The sequence below is a fragment of the Pezoporus flaviventris genome, unplaced genomic scaffold (assembly GCF_033815535.1).
Source record: "Pezoporus flaviventris isolate CSIRO_AGI_PZ_B2104156 unplaced genomic scaffold, CSIRO_AGI_Pfla_v1 ptg000035l, whole genome shotgun sequence".
Classification (NCBI taxonomy): Eukaryota; Metazoa; Chordata; class Aves; order Psittaciformes; family Psittacidae; genus Pezoporus; species Pezoporus flaviventris.
This window is the reverse complement of record NW_026892583.1, coordinates 14,829,989-14,848,301: the sequence shown is the minus strand read 5'-3', so window position 1 is coordinate 14,848,301 and position 18,313 is coordinate 14,829,989. Positions and strand designations below refer to the sequence as shown.

The 18,313-nt window shown below is 50.1% G+C and overlaps 1 protein-coding gene across 1 annotated transcript; it reads left to right on the top strand.

The window, feature by feature from the left end:
- The first annotated feature begins 15,767 nt into the window (after window positions 1-15,767).
- Window positions 15,768-16,496, top strand: LOC133274027 (basic proline-rich protein-like). The gene has a single exon (XM_061462770.1). It carries the CDS (start codon window positions 15,768-15,770, stop codon window positions 16,494-16,496), a length of 729 nt encoding a protein of 242 aa, XP_061318754.1.
- The last annotated feature ends 1,817 nt before the right edge of the window (window positions 16,497-18,313 follow it).

The following is an 18,313-nucleotide window of genomic DNA, read 5'->3' as shown; positions in this document are numbered from 1 at the left end:
AGCAGGACCATCACACAGATGTCAATGCAACAGGTAAGCAGCTGTGAGCAGCATCCTTCCTTCACCCAACCAGACCAGTCCCAAGCAGCATAGCTCACCATCAGCTATGTTAAAATACATATATATTTTTTTTAAATATAAACACATGCACAGACTTTTCTAATATACAGGAACAAAAGAAGGGACACCCTGCTGAAACCCCATGTGCAGCTCAACTGCTCTCTGCAGTGACAAAGGAAATGAGAAACAGAGATGAGGCACACACCCACTCGCCGTGGCATGGATTTGCTCTGGGAACATTTCTGGATTCTCCAGAATGAGCTCTGACCTCCAAGAGATGCAAAACAGTCTCAAAGCCAATCTGAAGGAGAAGTGGATGGGTCCCCAGGGGCTCAGCCAGGCAGGCAGAGTGTGATAGAGAGCCAGGCTCTGGGTACTGACAGATACAGCTGACCTCTGTCCATGCCCCATCAGCTCAGAGGTCCCCAAAACAGCTGCTGTGCAACAGGAACAAGTCAGCAACTACCCCAAGCCCATGGTGCAATGCAGAAAGCAAGATTCCCTCCTGCGTCTAGGCAATAGGATGAACGCATCCACGACCATGGCTCCAGCCTCAACAGACCACCATGCTCCGGCAAAGAAAGGAAAACAAGCTCAGGACTGGAGGTCTCTGGACCATCTCCAACTTCTCTGTGTGTACAAGAGCTGTATTTCTGAAGCCTCTTTTTTCAGGCTTTATAAACACACATGCATCGCTTTCAAAAGGCTCTTAAAAGCAGGTTTTGGAAAGGGAGGTGGCGCAGTGCAACAGGCATTTTTCAATTCCTCTCTACAGGAAGCCTCACATGGAGATGTGAAAGGGACACCTACCTGTAACTGAGATTTCCACACTATGGTCTCTATCCAAAGGCCAACATTTCTTCCCCTCCTTTATTTTTGGCTTCAGTTTCTCCAAGACCTGTAACATCAGGATTTGCTTGGTAAAATGGACAAAGTCCTCAAGCTCTGCACACATACCTAGAAAAACTATTGCACTTACACCCTCCCTGATCTCTTTAGTCCACTTTGGAAGGTGGAAGCCCACAGTTAAGAGGGACCACGTACCATCAAGCACCTGCAGTATGTTCCCACAGGATCCAGCCATATCCCCATCCTCACATAAAGCGCAGGTCTTTGCAGTGCAATTCAGGACAGAGTTACTCAGTGCAGTATCTAGAGCAAATTAAACCTCCCAGGCACAGCAGCAAGCATGGATTTACTGATTCATGGAAAATGTCCTTATAAATTACTTCATTCAGATCAACAGGACAAGACAAAATGGGGACTATCCTTGGCACTGAGAGGTTGCAGCGCTACCATTTCTGTCCCATACTCCAGAAGAAATCACTCTTTCAGAGCAGACACTTCTAACCAGGCTTTGCAGGGATGGTGAAGGACAATACAGAGGCACAAGCAGGCATGTAAAAAAATGCTGCTTGGCATCAGCTTCGCATCCACAGAAGCTCTATCCACACCTGTTTGTTGGCTTGTGTCGGGCTGCAGATGCCAGGCAGGGTGGCACATGGAGGCTGCTGCCACCGATAGCATCCTGTGCACTGCCCCGGCCACCCTTCCAGGGTCTAATTGCCATTGGGCAGGGAGGTGAGGCTGCCTGCCTGGTGAGACATGGCACAGATCCATGGTCTTCTGCATCATCCTCCTCTAGCCCTGTGAAACCACATTAGAAGTGTCTGTTCCGAAAGAGTGATTTCTCCTGGAATATGAGACTCCCAAGCATTGCAGCTCATTAATCTTATCCACTTCTTTTGATATTGATAGCTTAACATGCTTTTATCAAGCTCAAACTCCCTCCCAGGGCCACCCTGGGACCTAGCACCCTGAGGCAAGGCTAAGGCTGTTTACTGCAAGTGCTTGTTCCAGTGGTTAAATGCAGCTCAGAAACATCCAGATGTACTTGTGCCTTATTCTGCACAGCATACATCTGGCACTGGCTTCCAGACATGAACTGCTTCCTGGACTGAAGAACTGCTGGATGCCCACCACCGCCCCCCTGACAAAGCAATATACTCTTGCATTTTGTACTTCCTTGACAAAAAGGTGAGAGAAGCACCCGCATTCCCCAGCAGAAAGCATTTCCCCAGCTTTTATGCACATGTGGCACTTCCCCACACCCTCATCAGTCCAACCAGCCCCTTCAACACTGAAGGCAGGGGCAGGCGCTGCCCTTCCACTGCAGGCTCGGCAGCAAACTGCCTTTTGCAGGAGTGGGTGCAGCTGATCATGGCTCAAACCACTTTTCACAGCTCCAAATCACCTCCTGGGACCACTTCCCAGCATCCCCATCTTCAGATCATCTCCGACCTTTAAAAATCGGCGTCAATTTGATAACTACTTAAAAAAACACCAGTGAAGACAGTGAGTCACATTGTTGGATGCCTCTGGGAGGTACCTGCAGAGGTCTTCTAGAACACCTCTGCTTTATATGAAACTCCCCCGCTGTTAACATGAAAACTACAATTATCTCTGCCGATTCATAAAGGGTGCCACATCTCTGGCAGCAGTCTGAGGCAGGGACTCCCAGAAGCAATGAGTTCAAGTTAGGAGGGCACACAGGCATACACAGCTGTGTTTGCTGTCCCCATTGCTCACAGTCACCCACACCACGCCACACTGCCTCACCTGCTCCCCAAAGCACACCCCATGCCCCTGCGCCAATTAGTATTGTGATAAACAAGCATGTCTTGCACATCTACCCACTTAACTCGCTGTTGAGGGGTTGCCATTCCCACGTGCATTGACCTTGCAGAATAAAACTTTAACTGGTTTCACATCCCCAGTATGACACCATCCTTCACCTCCTCCCAACCCCAGGGCACAGCTCCAAGCTCCAGAGCATCCTTCTGCCTCGCGGACCAGGAAGTGCTGCTCTGGACAGATCACTTGCATCCACCCTGCTATTTGGAGCTAGTGGAGGGAAAATGGCTCCTCTACATGGTGAGAATTAAAACAGTAAGTGGACTTGTGTCACTGCAGTGTTTGCAAATGTCCCCTTACAGCAGAGGAGCTGGGTGTGGCACAAGGGCACAGGAGACTGAAACAGAGGATGCCGGCCGCCACTCACAGCTCTTGGGGGCACAGTAAATAACACTGTGAAGCCCAGAGCTGGGAAGGCTGCAAGCCCTGTCAGCCCTTCCCAGTACAGGCAAGAGGGAGAGTGAGCTGGCACATGTGCTTTGTACAGGTCCTTACACCCTTGGCTGCCGGGGCTAAGCACTTTTTGGTTTCGCAGTGTCAGAAATCACCCTTACGACTATCGGTAAAGTCAGGCACAGCAGCACTGAGAGAATATCACTCCCTGCTGCAATCCTAGAACAACCTGTAAGCTCTCACTGTGGCACAGCAGGTACCCAGACAAGGTGGGTGAGCCCTTCACTGTCCCTGAGCACCACACAACTTCCCTTCAGCTGCTGTCTGTGTACACTCAAAGCAATACAGAGCAGGCACAAATACACCCTTAAAGTCAGTGTCACACCAGAGGTGTGAACCACAAAGGTGTCATACAGGAATACAAAGCCAGCAAATACCTACTTCCAGACTCACTGAAAATGGCAGAGAAGAAATGGCGGAGAGGAAATGAGGGGGGCTGGAGCCAAGCCCAGCAAACACTGAGGATGAAGGGGCAGTACCATGATTTTTAATACATATATATATTTACTTATTTAAAGTAAAGAGACACTCATTCCCTTAAACACTTCAATCAGCTTAATTATCCTTCTCCAAGAGTTTTGGTTGGGTTTTTTATATTTTTTTTAAATAATAGAAGCAATCAATCATCAGAGGGAGGGCTGCCAGCATGCAGGTGGATAAGAGAGTTAAATCCTGCTGCTCAGGGATAAGCTGGTCACATACTGCAGATCAGCAAATAGCAAATAGTGGTTTGCCAGCTTACAGCAAATACCAGCACAAGTCACCTGCATGACTCTCACTGGTTATTTAACCCAGAAGCTGCCAATATTGGAGATCCTAACGCCACGTTTCCTTACAGCTCTCCTGATGAACTGCTTTCTTGGCTATTTTGAAGCCTGCAATAGAGAAGGCTGAAAAGATAAAGCCACTCTTGGCTTTGAGAGTGGCACCCCAGAGCAGATGCAGCAGTGCTTAGCTGTTGTTGTGACTCTTGAGGACTCTCACGGGGTCAAATACAGAAGAATCTGAGATGCTGCCACCCAAGACAAACCTCAGGAGATAAAGCACCCAGAGATCCACCCAGCAGCTCCCGCAGATGAAGGAGACTGGGTCCACTGCAGATTAAATTAGCTAAGCCTATTTACACCAGGAGCTCTTGTTTGCCAATAAGCACACCTCCCACAGATTTATTCTTCCTAGCTCCACAATTTAATGTTCTGCCAAGGAGGAACAGACCAGCTCCATCAAAGACCTGAAAGTGAAAATACACAGAAAGAGGCAGCTGAGCAGATACAATAGGTTCCTAAAGCCTTAGGCAGGATAAAGTCTAGCAAGGGTTTACATCACCCATCTAGACCCTAGAGCCACAGCAAGGAATGAGGTGCAGTAGCCTGCATGGTGCTGCACTTCTTCAGCCTAAAGTGAAGAAAAGGAGGATGGGGGACAACGGGGTCTCCCCTCTAACTGCTCCAGAACCCAGCTCCATTGTGTCCCCTGCAGCCCTGTATAGTATGGGAAGAGGGTGACGACATTTTCTTCACGATCTTCAGGACCTTCGCTTCAATCCGCCTCCTAGGAAAGCGCTCATTTTTCCTGCCTGATTTCCATCAATAACATTTCTTCCCCCATCTCATTTGCTGCAGTCTCACGCAAATCAAAGACACTGCCAAAGGCATGGTTATTTTTACATTTTCTTCCTAGGAGATGGTATCTCCGTGAAGCATTAGTACCATGCTACATCAGATCACTGTACCATGCCAGCTCAGCCCCACAACAGGACGAAGTCTGGAGGAGCCCCAGTATTTTCTGTCTTAATGACATTAAAACTCTCTGGCTTTCCAGTCAAGGGTATCCCACAAAGCAAACAGCCCCAGCCTTAAAGGCAGAAAGGTGCCATCCCACCCCCTCCCTCCATAGCACTCCTTCCAGGCACCAAAACCATCTTCTAAGTCATATCAGTTTGGGATTTTTTTCTGAGGTTTTTGCCTTTGTCATGGCACTCCACAAGGCACTTGCCTCATCTGGATCCAGTCTCTGTGGATCTGGGACTTCCAAACTGAACCAAATTTCCCCTCTAAAAGGAGGCACTGGGTTTGGCTGTGCCAAGGTGTTGAAGACCACAAGATGACCATCCTCCCTGATGTGGCACATGGGCTTAAACATGACACAGAACTTCTTTAGACCAGCATCTCTTAACACTGGGCACTTTTACACTGGAATGATTAAGAAAAGCAGCACTTCCACAAGTAATCTAAGAGCTTTTGAACTTTAAAAAGCAGAGCAATGGAGAGCAAAGCATGGGGCATGCATGGAGAGGCTGGTTTGTACACCCACAGGAGAGGATCAAGGTCTCCTGTATGCTATGGCACACCTGCAGCAGCTACACCCTTGCATGAGCACAACAACACGATCACGCTACCAACATCCTGTAACCCACCGCCGGCAAAGCCCACACTCTGGCTTGGATCGGGGAGGCAGCAGTGGGTGGGAGCCAGGAGGGCTGGGATGAGGAAAACGGGATCCTTTCCAACAAAGGGCGCACAGTCCACCCGGTGTTTTCTCCCCCCCCCCCCCGCTTCCCCTACGATCACTCTCCCCACTGTTCGGTCGTGACAGAGACGCCAGGCATTCAGGGAAGGAGGCACCATTACACTGTGCATGGCTTGTCTGTGGTTACTTTACAAATGAAGGTGATCATAATGAATGTGTGCACCCTTGAAGAAGCCCCGCTGCCCTTCCCCCACCAACCCCTCCCAAAGCAGAGCACAAATCCAGCTGCTCTGCAACCTTATCTTGATGCAGAAACAGCCCAGGACGGAGATATAAGGGTTCCCTGGAGGCACGGTTTATTAAAGTCATCTTTATTTAGTCAGTTCTCTTCAAAACTGCCACACTGAAGTGCTGTTCCTGGACTGGTTTTCACCATTGCAGGAGCAAACACCACCCAGGCAGGGTCCCCCAGCCTGGCAATGCAATGTGCCACGAAGACACAGGGTTTTCCCAGGCTAAAAAGCAACCTGGGGATACACCCAGGACAAGGCGCTCTGGGAGACCCACAGCTGAGAGTCGCAAGGAGCTCCAGAACACAGCTTGGTCTCACCCCAGGGACAGAGACTGGCACATTAATGAAGTCCACAGGACGTTCCCTATTTACACAGCAGCTCATCCTGGGACCCCACGGCTGCTGTCGCAGAGGATTGCACACTAGCAGCCAAATATACCTAATCCCATGTTTTAAGTATCAGAGCTATAAAACAACCACGCAAAGAAGCACCAGTTTGCATGGATCCTGCAGAACCTCCCTGCAACCAACGCCTCTCTATTTTATTTATCCAACATGCGATCTTTACACATTCAGCTATTTTCATCCCACCCTGCTATTAATGGATGCAAAAGACAGTTGGGTAAGGCGTTGGACAAAAATCTCATTTAGAGATCAAGACAAGCTTAATTGGTTTCTAGCCAGACCTGCACAAAGATGGGTTACTCCACAAATACTGTTGTTAATCTGCCCATTATACTCCTTAAGCTCCCACCAACAAAGAAAATGAAAATAAAGAAAAGATGCACAAAGGAATGCAGTATTTTGAGCATGTTACTTCCACCAAATAACACATCAGAAGTAATGAATTCTGCAAGAACAAGGGCTTTGCTTTTCTTTGAAGAAAAAGGATAACCAAGTGGTAAATAAAGTAACAACAACAAGACCTAACATAGATCCAATCTGCATTTTCCACAGGCAATCCCCATACATTTCAGGCCCCTCAAGAGCATTCCCAGAATCTATTGTTTCTGTGGGCAGGCAGCAGCCAAGGAGACGTCATGTCACAGAGTAGAAAAGATGCAGAATCTCGTGATTAAAGAGCACAAAACTGAAACCCCAGAGCGCAGAATTCACTTCCTAACTTAGCTGTAACAAACAAACAAACAAACAAATAAATAAATAAATAAAGTCGCGAATTACCTGTGCGATCACATCCTACATGATTTATGCACAAACCCGGTGTTGAAAAGCGAGGGAGGGGGAGGAAGGAGGAGGAGGAAGGGGAAGACTCGATCCTGTGAGCTTTTAATAGGCTTGGGGTTAGATCAGCACTGGCAAGCTGTGAATATCCACCTGCAGTGGGTGCTGCATGAGCTGGAGCTTGTGCTGGGAAATCACTGCGCATCCCACAAGCTCAGGGAGGAGACCATCCTGCTCCTCTGCCCAGATGTGTGGCACAGGCTCAGCAACATCACATCCCCAACAGCATATCCCACAAGCTGTCAGAATATGGAACTCCAAACAGAAACAAAACCACGCACAAAATTGAAAGGTTAGCGATAGTTTCCCCTCTTGGAGTTACACAAGAACTTGGAAACAAGAACATAAAGCTATTCTCCAAACATATTATAAATCAGACAGCAATGCAATTACAGCACTGCAGAGCCAGGTAGAGAGGTGATGAAAGGGTTGTTTGGTTACAGCCTTCCCTCCTTGTGCAACAGCCTGGGACTCCCCCCAGCTCTGGCATAGGAGGTCTGTTTATTTTCCCAAACCCAAGCCAATTTGGCTCAGCAGGAAGCGCTGCACCCAAGGGAGAGCAGAGCTGTGGATACTCCCGCAGGACAGAGCAAGGCCAAAACCAGAAAGGATGGTGGCAGTTGTGTTTTGGACTTTTATAGGAATATCCCTCAAGCTCCAGAGCATCTTCGCAAAAGCCTTTTGCAGCAGGAGGGTTCGCTATACGGCAGAGGGCCAGAGAGGTGTTTTTCCAAGACCTTCCTCAACCATAGCTAGTGCTCACAAATCCGAGGCTTGCTAGGCTTGGATATATAGGGCTGGTGGTGTCCCAGAGAGCTGCAGCTGGAACCCCAGAGTGCGCCAATTCAAACTCTCACTTTCAGCAGCAAGAGAAGTTGTAATTAGCAGCACCAAACACAGCCCAGGGGCTGGGTAAGGACATCCCAGTGACATTATCTGATAAGGTGACTGTTAGATGTGTTTTGTTTGGCTTCCCCCCACCCCATGCATCTCGGGATGCATGGTAACAGCCCGCTGCCATAGCTGGAGCTCAGCTTTTGGCATCCCCAGGGATGTGTCCCTCCTTAATTCCTCCAACACCTCATGGCATACTGGGGATGCCAGACCCCAAAGACACAGCCTCGCCCTAACTCCCATCAAAATGAAAGACATAGTCCAAAACATGAGGCTAAGGGAAAAAAATACAGACATGAGGCAACCGAGCTACAGCTGTGAGACACATCACCACACATCCCTTACCCAGTGTCTCACACATCTCTCACCCAGTTCAGCCTCATCCCCAGTGCAAAGTCAACAGAGCTTCCTCTGATGCAACCATGAGCAATACTTTGGAAATCTACCCACTGAGTATTGTGAGGTTAAAGTTCCTCTTTACTCTCTTTCTCATGCTGAAAGCTGTCACGCTAAAGGGTGGCTAAATGAATGCCAGCTAAAGGAATGGCACAATTTCATGACTACGTAACCCAAATCACACCCCCCTCTAGATCACTGTGGTTTGAACATAACTATGACCACTGCGGCATCACTTGAGATGGCAAATTTTGTTGAACATGGTGAATGGAAGAGCAGCATCAGCTTTTAATACAACAGTAAATGTGAGAAAACGATGAGCATAAAGACTCATTTCCAGCTCCATACCCAAAAGCAAACTGACTGTAGGGATTACAATATTTAGCACGCTCCAAAAATTTTCCTTGACATCTTTTTGCTCTGTGTGATGGGTAGAGATTTCTCGTGGCTCCAGAGCCACCAGCTATTTCACATGCAATTTGCCAAGTGGCACTCTTCACAGAAGATAAAAGGAGCTGGAGTTTATAAACGGATCTGAGTTGTCCCCAGAAAGCCTCCAGCCTCTTTGCAGGATGCCTCCAAAATGCTGCAGCAGGGAGCCAGCACATGGGCCGAGGTCTCAAAAACAACCTCTCTTACCCAGAGAGCTTTGGTAAGCGAATGGCTTATGTAAAATATCTGTCAGAATACCTGTTTGAAGCACCCGCTCTTGTAAACAGGGTTGCTTTGGAGGCACCAGGGATTAGTGCAGTTCAAACAGTCCTTGGCGTGACTTACAGATCTGCAAGTTCAGCTCTTCTCTTGGCTGATGCTTGCCTGGCACCACCAGACTCCCAACAGCCTTAACCCTGCTGACTCCCACACATGGAGGCTAAGAAACTGGGATGCAGATGGGAGAAGTCCCATACTTGGTGAAGAAAACTCAAGGCAGCAGCACCATGGGGCTTCTTCTCCCTTGTAGCTGGGGGAGGTCCAATACCAGGCTGCCCAGGAGCAAGCTGGGCAAGTGTCCCTCAGCAGAGGCACAGCAGCTGAAAGTCATGCATAGGATATGCAAGGAGAACAGTGCCAAGCAAAACAGGGCAGCTGAAAATCATCATGCATCCAAAAAGCTTAACCTGACATTAAAGCAGAGAGCAGCCTCTCTTCCCTGCACTGGGCATGCAGCCACAGCCCAGACACACCTAGTGCCTTGGGGGCGGAGGGAAGAAAACCACAGTAAATGAAGCGTCCTTTGCATGCAATTTCTGTGAAACCCAGGCATGGCCAGGGTATCCACCTTCCCAGCTCTATCTCCCCCATCTTCAGGTTTGGCCCAGGCAAGAAGGTGCTGTGGTTTCCAGGAGCAGCAGCATGAAGCAATGGGAGCGCAAAGGGTGCCTGGCAGCTACAGGACAGAAAGCTTTACACAAACAGGTTTACAGTTGTTTACATCCACACAAGCATCCTCAAAGAGAACAGCTGCACTGGACTCAGCTGTCACAGATAGCCCAGGATGGCACACCAGAGTTCACAGTTCCTCTAAGCACCACTCATTTAGAAGATGCTGAGGCCAAGCAAGGAAGTGGTACCCAGGAACAAAAAAACACAAAACAAAACTCATGAACCAGGTGATGGACACATTCACATGGAAACACTCGGGAACAGTAGCAGAACTAAGCTAAATGTCATGCAACACAACTGAGCCAGAGAACATCCCAGCTGTGCTACCTTCCTGGCCGTGCCATAGCAAGCAATTAATCTTGCTTGTTTGGGGCAGAGTAAATGGTCTCCACATTGTTTCCCCATCTTTCTCCTCCCTGCTGGAGCTGGGAGCAAGACTTGCTGCAAGCAGACATTGCCTGTAACAGGCACCAAGCTGCTAAGACATCACTTGAGCGGCATAAAATGCCACAGTTCTTTCCACCACGCTGCCCCATTGCACTTTCCCTCTCACAACCCAGACCTAAACAACTGCAGGTCCCACCCCAGAACAGTACCCTTCTGCATCCCATTCTCACATTCCAGTTTTTCTTTGATTCTCAGGACAACTACCATCCTCTCTCCCCACCCAAGCTGTGCAGAGCTGCTTCCTGGGTGCAGAGCACAGTCCCAGCTCTGCTGCCTCAGGGTATGGGTTTGTTCCTGTCCAAAAATGGTGCATGCACTTTCCTGCTTGTTGACAGTCTACCCCCAAATGCTCAACCTTCACATCTCTGAGGATGCCCTGCTTGCTAGAAGGACCTCCATTAGGAGACCAAGCTGATCCTCATCCCTACAAAGCATCAAAGGAACCAATGCCCCACAGAGCCTTCCCAAAAAGCTGCCAAGCTCCCTAGCTAAGTTTTGCATATTGCTATAGAGTCCAGCTGCTGGCATTTCATGCAGCACTCTCTCCCACCCAAATCAGCCTCCAAATGGCACAATTCTGACAGTTTTGAATTGCCTCACTCCTGTCACAGTGCCCTGAAGCAGGATATACCAGCAGCCTACTTCATTGTCATTGGGGAGACTGGTATGAAAGCCCCATGTGAAAAACAAGCAGCAGAGAACAACTAATGCCTGGCAATCATGCTGTGTTTTCCTCTACTCTCCTGAGGATGGACACAGGTTAGATGAATTAACTGAGTCCCCCTCTTTATCTTCCTGGCATTTGGCTGCTGCTGCTGCATTGGTTTTAGCTTTCCACACAGGGCCTGTGCAAGAAGGGATGAAGAGCCTCAGAGCAAAACTCCTGGCAACAGCCCAAATCCAGAGCTTGGGAAGTGGGTCACTGGGTTCAGCTTCTGAAAACTGTTCCTTCAGGAGCGGTGGTAAAAGCAGCAACAGTCGCCTTCACCATGAGAGCCAGAGCCGGACACTCCTGCTGCTCCTCCACCACACCCTCCACACGTATTTCATTCACCCTCTTGTAGAAACACTCACACATCAGTGGAGCAGCCTGGAGAGAGGGCCAGCCCTGACTTCCAGGCGCTTAAGGTGCGTGCATAGAGAAGACATGATTCAGGTAAGCAGCACGTAGCTGAAAGCACATCTCTATGCAACGCTCACACAGAGGAATGCAGAAGGCGAAACATGAAGCCACTTGTCTGGCAAGGCGAATACTCTTCAATCATGCGCCAGGCTCGGTGAGCACCGAGGAACTCAGTTCTTTGGGTTGAGAAAGACAAGCAACATACCATCTCTTACTAACCACACTGTGGACACGCTGCCATATTTCCTCACTGCTAAGTCCAGAAGAGTTCAGCAAGAGAGCTCCACAACGACATATGAGAAAAATACTATCAGAAGCAAAGCAACTGGCATGTCCTCTGGGAAGAGACAAGGCAAGAACAACTCTGTTCAGGTGGTTTGACATGTTAGTGCCAGTCAGCACTGCCGAGATAACCAGCTGGCATGTGCTGTAGTGGGTGAGAACATGCCCATCCACCAGCACAGCTCCTTCAGTGGGTCAAGACAATGTTTTGAACACAAATATTCTCAAGGCAACTCAGCCCATGAGTTTACTGAGTCATGATAATACTGACTCATCAATGACTGTCACCAGGCTGGGCCAGACCATCCATTTGTCTGATTTAGGAAGAGGCCAGGAGCAACCTTCTCATTCAGGTGCTGTACGCAGCACAAACCTCTTCCAGTCAGCAAATTCACAACAAAAGCCCGCAAAGGACTGGTGGTGAATGCAGGAGGTAGCACGAACAGGATGGGGTGATGAGGGATTCACATGGAGCGCAGAGAGGTTGCTTCAGACCTGGGTGCAGCATGGGCCAGGACGCCCTTGGGAATGACCCCACCCAACTTCACCACGAGGAAAACACAGACCAGATGTTCAGACAACTTCACGTGTTAATTTGGTGTGGCCCAAGCACCTGAATTATAGCAAATTAACCAATCATGAAACAAAGAGCTGTTGGCTCAGATCATGAAACTCTCCAATCAACTAACAAGGTCTTCATGGTGTGCCAGGCTGCTTCTCTCATCTCCACCTCCTTGGTTTTCTCCTCAGTAGCCACAAAGATTTGAAAGCTTTATGACTCACTGAGCTGAGATTTTTTACACTACCCCAGAACTCCTGGCTCTTCAGCATATTCCAAAACGTTACCACATACCATGAGGACAGGAGATACCAAGTGCAAATGATCTCCTGAAAGGGCAGGAAGGTAAAAAGGCACCAGCACAGCTCTTCCCCCAGTCCAGCTCAGGCTGAGGAAGCGCTGGGGGAAAAGTAGTATCAGAGGCAAACAGCAGATCACAACCAGCATCTTGCAAGGAAGGGGCTGAGGACCCTTTATTTTTTCTTTTTTGCATTAAGTAGAAAGTTTAAAATTTTCATTAAGGGTGAGGGAACTAATGCAATATACTGGCATATTTACCTACTTTCCAGTCCTTTACTAGTCTCATCCCCTAGTATGGTAAGTACTTAGGGTAAGTAAATCTATATGCCTTAAACTCTAGATAAACCAACACAGAAGTTAGCATCAGACATTCAATATTTCTTCCCCAATTTACAGCCCTTTCTTCAGATCACCTCTTTTCTCAGTACAGCAATGATGTCTGTTGTGGTGCAAGAGCAAAAAGGAGACATACAATCATCTTAAAAGGGGGAGGAAAAAAAAAAAAATCAATATGGACATGATTTGAATTTTACAGCATTTGGCTGCCACAACTTGCAAATAAACAGCTGTCCCAGCAGGTCCATGCAAGCTTAACAGCACAGCAGTAAAACACAAGATTTTTCTTCCCTTTTTAAAAAAGTTTTACTTATATATATTAAAAAAAAAAATAAAGTATTAAGAAAAAAAGCAACAACTCATGCTGAAGAACCATAGTTAGGTCACACTCAGTTCCAGCAGAACAAGCGCATCCTGCTCCACATGGCCTCACCAATCACTCCATGGCAGTGACAGCTTTCCGAAGCCAAGTTAAGAAATTTAATTACCAGCATCAAGTCAGAAACCAAAGCGTCCAACAAAATCCTCTTTTGTGAGCAAAGCCTGCAGAAATGTTGCTGAGCAGGCTTTGGCAATCTCCAAAGCTGACAGCTGGATGCCCTGGCTTATCGACTGCTAGAACACACACACAAAAAAAGCTCTGAATATTTGTAGTGCCAAGCAAGCCTTCAAGGCAGCCTCGCCAGCCTCTTAAAAAGGCTCACATAAATAGACAAGCTTCATTTATTAATACTTCAGAGATAAAAGTGGCCATGTAGGAGCTGCTCAGTGCATATCTGTGCAGCAGGAGGAGTAGAAGAAGACCACCAGCTGTGGGCAGCACATCTACCGGCATCCCCAGCCAGGTTTTAACCAGTTCAGGTTATAAATGCAGCTACCTGTGCATGTGGTGGGCTGGTATAAGTGCATCAGCCAAAGACCTTCAGGCAGTGAACCTGTGCCAGTGGTCAACACATGCAAACAGCAAAACAGGAGGATGAAGCAAGAGAAGCCAAGCTCTTGTCCAGCTAGACAACAATATTTGCAAGGAGCCCCGCCACCCAACAGCTCCATGACTCCTCTGTTCTGGGTTCCTCAGCTGTGACAATGACAGTGGAGGAGAGGAGGAGGAAGAAACCAAAACAAAGCACAGAAGCAAAGGGATATAAACATGACCCAGTTAGACCGGCTGTACCCAGCTCTTGCCCATCCTCAGCAGGAGGGCTCATCTGGGACTGGAGGAGCCAGCCCGCTGTGGCTGTCCCTTTCCTGCTCCCTCCCACAAACAAAGGGTCAGATAAGGAGCAAGCTCAGGTCAAGACTGGTTTGACTCTGTTTCAAGCCCAGGGGAGCAGATTCGGTGCTGATTTTACACCTCACCCATCCTGTTTGCCTGCCCCGGGTGGAGGCCAGGATGCAGACTGGTGCACATGCCTAGCTGGCTGGAGCCAAAAGCTCAAGGGCCGTGGCAGGGGCACCACCGCAGAGCCACACACGAGTGGAGAGCTGGCCGGAGCCAGGAAAGAAACGTCAGTGCTTCCTGCTGTCCTGGTGTCACACGTTGTCAGGCAGCTGGAAATCGTGGACTTTGTCTTGTGCTTCCTGCTCTCAATGGAGCAGGGGCAGGTCCCAGTGCACGGTCACGAGAAAAGCAAGGCAAGTCACTCATTAATGAAGGAATAGCAAGGTGGATATCCAAGCCATAGGGGCCATAGGGCCTGGGGGGCAGTGCACACCAAAATGAACTCCAGCATCCACAGAAAAAGGTCTGGATGCTGCAGGACCCATTTATTCCGGGGACGACTGAAAGAGGGGCAGAGAACACTGATGGCTTTGGCATATACTGTTTTCAGCAAGGAAGGATAATGAGGTTGCACCGCGGTTCACCACGGTGGTCTGAATATACATCACCACTCAACTTTGTATACAGTGTTAGAATCGACTTCTAGAGAAGAGGAAAAAAAATACATTAAAAAAGCCTTCTTGTGCCATCCCTCTTGCTGCAGCCGGGAGAAGCCGGCTGGTTGTACAATGCCGAGTGTCTGCAGCGCTCAGACCTGTCCAAAACCACCGGGGCAGCCCACGCCCATGGGCACCTCTCACACCAGCACCTGGCAAAGGGGGCTCAGCAGTGTCCTCTGATCTACCCCCACCTCCAAATTCTGCAGGGAGCACCTTGCCCCCAGTTTGGCAGCGCATAGCCACCTTGGCTCAACAGCTTTTATCAGGGGAGAATTATCATCCATTTTTGCCCTAAATTAACCTTGATCACTTAAAGATGCAGAAAACCTGTTTCACACATGCACCAGCACAAGACCCAGCATGACCACTAGCAAGTGGGGAGGACCCCAAGGATGAAATCCCACTGATGACTTTGATCACAGGTGCCAAGCAAGTCACTGTCAGGCAGCATCCGACCACAGCCACTGCATGCCAATGGCAACGGGTGCCAACCCCCATAGCCTGCATGCAGGCTTTCCTCCATGCAGGTCCCCTAACCAGAACCTCCCAAAATCTCCATCCTGGTGCAGCCAGTGACAGACCAGATCACTCCATCTGGCAGCTTACTGGGGGGTACCTTTGCCACAAACGTCCTCCACCACTGGCATAGCCATAGCCAAACAGCGAGATGTGCTGAAATCTACTCCCACGTCAGAGCATCCGGCTGGACCACAGTGTGTCCGCAGCAAGGTGTTTTACACCAGCACCGGTGGCTCCACACATACAGACCATCAGGCAGCCCCAAATGGCTGTACCTGATGAGGAGGCATGGGCGGGGGACAGAGACTCCCCTAGACCTCAGAGGGCTCAGAGGGGGGCACCCCATCCCTGGAGCGGGGGGATAAGCATGGGGTCACATGCCTAAGCCGCGTTTGGAGCTGCCGCAGGGGAGGGACCCGCCGTGCCTGCAGGAGCCGGGGACGAAGCCGCCCTGGGCGGCGTTGCCATGGAGAACGCGGAGCAGCAGCATCCCGCATCCACGCCCGCGCGTGGGCGCCCCCTGCCCGGCGTCCACAGGGCGGGCACCGCCCGGGCACGGCGGGGCCCCGGGCCGGCCCCCCTCGTCCAAGCCACACCGGGGCCGCAGAGCACGCCAGGCCCCGCAGGACCGCGGACCGGGATGCCGGGAGGGAGAATACAGAGCAAGGTTAGGGGGCCACACCGCGAGGCCCCGGCGCTCTCCCCCCCACCCCAGGCAGCGCTCCGGGGTGGAGCGTGGGCTCGACTCCCGGCCTCCCCACCCCACCCCACCGGAGGGGGAAACGCAGTCCCAAGCGCGGAGAAGCCCCGGACCCCCGCCCCGCTGCCGGCGCGCCCTACCCCCCCCGGCAACGGCCAGCGCCCGCAAGGCACGGAAGAAGGGCAAAGCTCCAGAACCCCCCCGCCAACCCCCCCCCCAGCCCGAGGACGGAAGAAGGGGCAAGCGGCGGCAGAGCCGCTTCCCGGGGACAGCGCACTCACCCGGGGAGCAGCCGTACCTTGGCGGCGCGGCGCTGCGCTGCGCGGCCCGGAGCCCGCCCGGCCCCTGCCCACAATGGGCCGCGGCCGCCCCGCCCAGCCCCGCGCGCCCCCGCCCCGCGCGCTGACGTCACACCATGGCCACGCCCCTTCCCGCCGCTGTAGTGACGCGCGGGCAGCGCCGGCGGGGCCGGTGTGCGGGAGGCGCGGCGCGGGCGCACGGGGGAGGCCGCGGGCGGGGCGGCGGAGGGGCCGCTGGCCACGTCCTGCACGGGGACAGGAGCCGGGCGGGGAGCGTGCAGCGCCCACCGCGGCGGGCGGTGACGATCGAGTTCCATCCGTCCCAGCGGCCTGACGAAGTTCCCCCAGCTGCAGCGTTCTCCGCTTGTCAGCTCGGATTTAAGAAATCAATTTTCCAGGGGTCCCGTTCCACGTAAAGCAGAGCAGCAACCTGATACATGGTTGAATTTCCCTGTGCGCTGGAATAACCTCATTGCACAAGATACAGCTGTGGACTTCATGCAGAGGGAGCAGTTACTGCTTTTGGTGCAAATCAAAAGCTCCAGATAATAGTGTGTAACATTTTAGCTTTTTCTTTTCTTTTTTTTTCGGGATGGGAGGTCAAGCTATTTACATCTTGTATGATTTTTTTTTTTCTCAGCAACAACTGTATGGGAAGGTCTGAAAGGCTGGAAGGGATTTACAGGGATTGTTTTTCATACGGAGCCTGTACAAATTGATACAGAGAAACAAAGGGCCAATGATGGGAAAGTAAAGAAAGAACATCCTTATGGAGTTGATACCAAAGCACGGAACAAAACGTAACATGAGAACTGGGATAGGTTATACACAGCCATCCAGACTCCTAGGTGGCCTTCTGTATGAGGGAGACAGAAATGTATGTTTGCATAGAATCCATGCAAGTGTAAGACAGATTAAACACAGGCCTGACACTGCCTTTTTCTGCCCACCTAAGCTCCACCACATGCTCCGATCTGCAAAATAAAACCAGGATTGGACCCATAGAGTTGTAACGCATCCTGTATGGTTTCAGTCCCAACCCTCCAGCTTCATACCAAAATCCAGGTTCCAAACAAGCAGTCTGCCATCCCTGGAGGAAAATGTAGAAGAGTCTCAGGAATCATATGTCCGTTAGAGGAATCTATTAAAACATAATCTGAACTTTTTTTGATTTTAAGGCCAGAAAGTATGTTTTATCTCAACAAAGCCACAATTTCAGAAAGTGGATTTCCTCCCTCTCACTGTGACCAGTTCTTTTCCTAGCCTCTCCTGGTCTCCTGCAGCAATAAACTCCACAGCGTAAGTGTGACTTGCCAGAGAATAAACGTATTGCACTTTATTGGTTGTGATTTTTAAAGTCATCCCAGTTCTCTGTTACCAGGCTAGCTTCATATCTGAGCTTTTATAAATCACTCTTCACAGGCTAGCCTTTAGCAACCAACCACCACCCCTTGAGCTGTCATCCCAAGAATGAATCTTTCAGCAAGGAATCCAACCTGCACCTTCCTAGAAACAAGTCAGTGGTCTGACAATTGAAATAACCCCTTCTGAGACCACTGACACCTTTCTGTAGTCACTTGTCTTGCCAAGGACTTGCTGTTCCCCAGAAGCATGAGAAGTTGCAAACTGCCAGAGGTTCCCAGAACCTGTCTCTGTGTCTATGCCAGCCCACAGCAACAGATACATCACTGTAATTCATGTTCTAATATGATGTGATACATGAGGTGTTCCATCTGGGTCATGGTGCAGCTTGGGAGGCTCCTAATGCTGGGATATCTTCTTGCAGAGGGACACAACGGAGGCTGCATCTCAAGACAAAGTACTAGGAAAACAGCTCATGGATCATAGTGACAAAAGGAATAATTACAAATTGCCACAACCAGCTGGTTTTTGCACAGGAGTATTGTAGGAACCCAAGATGGAA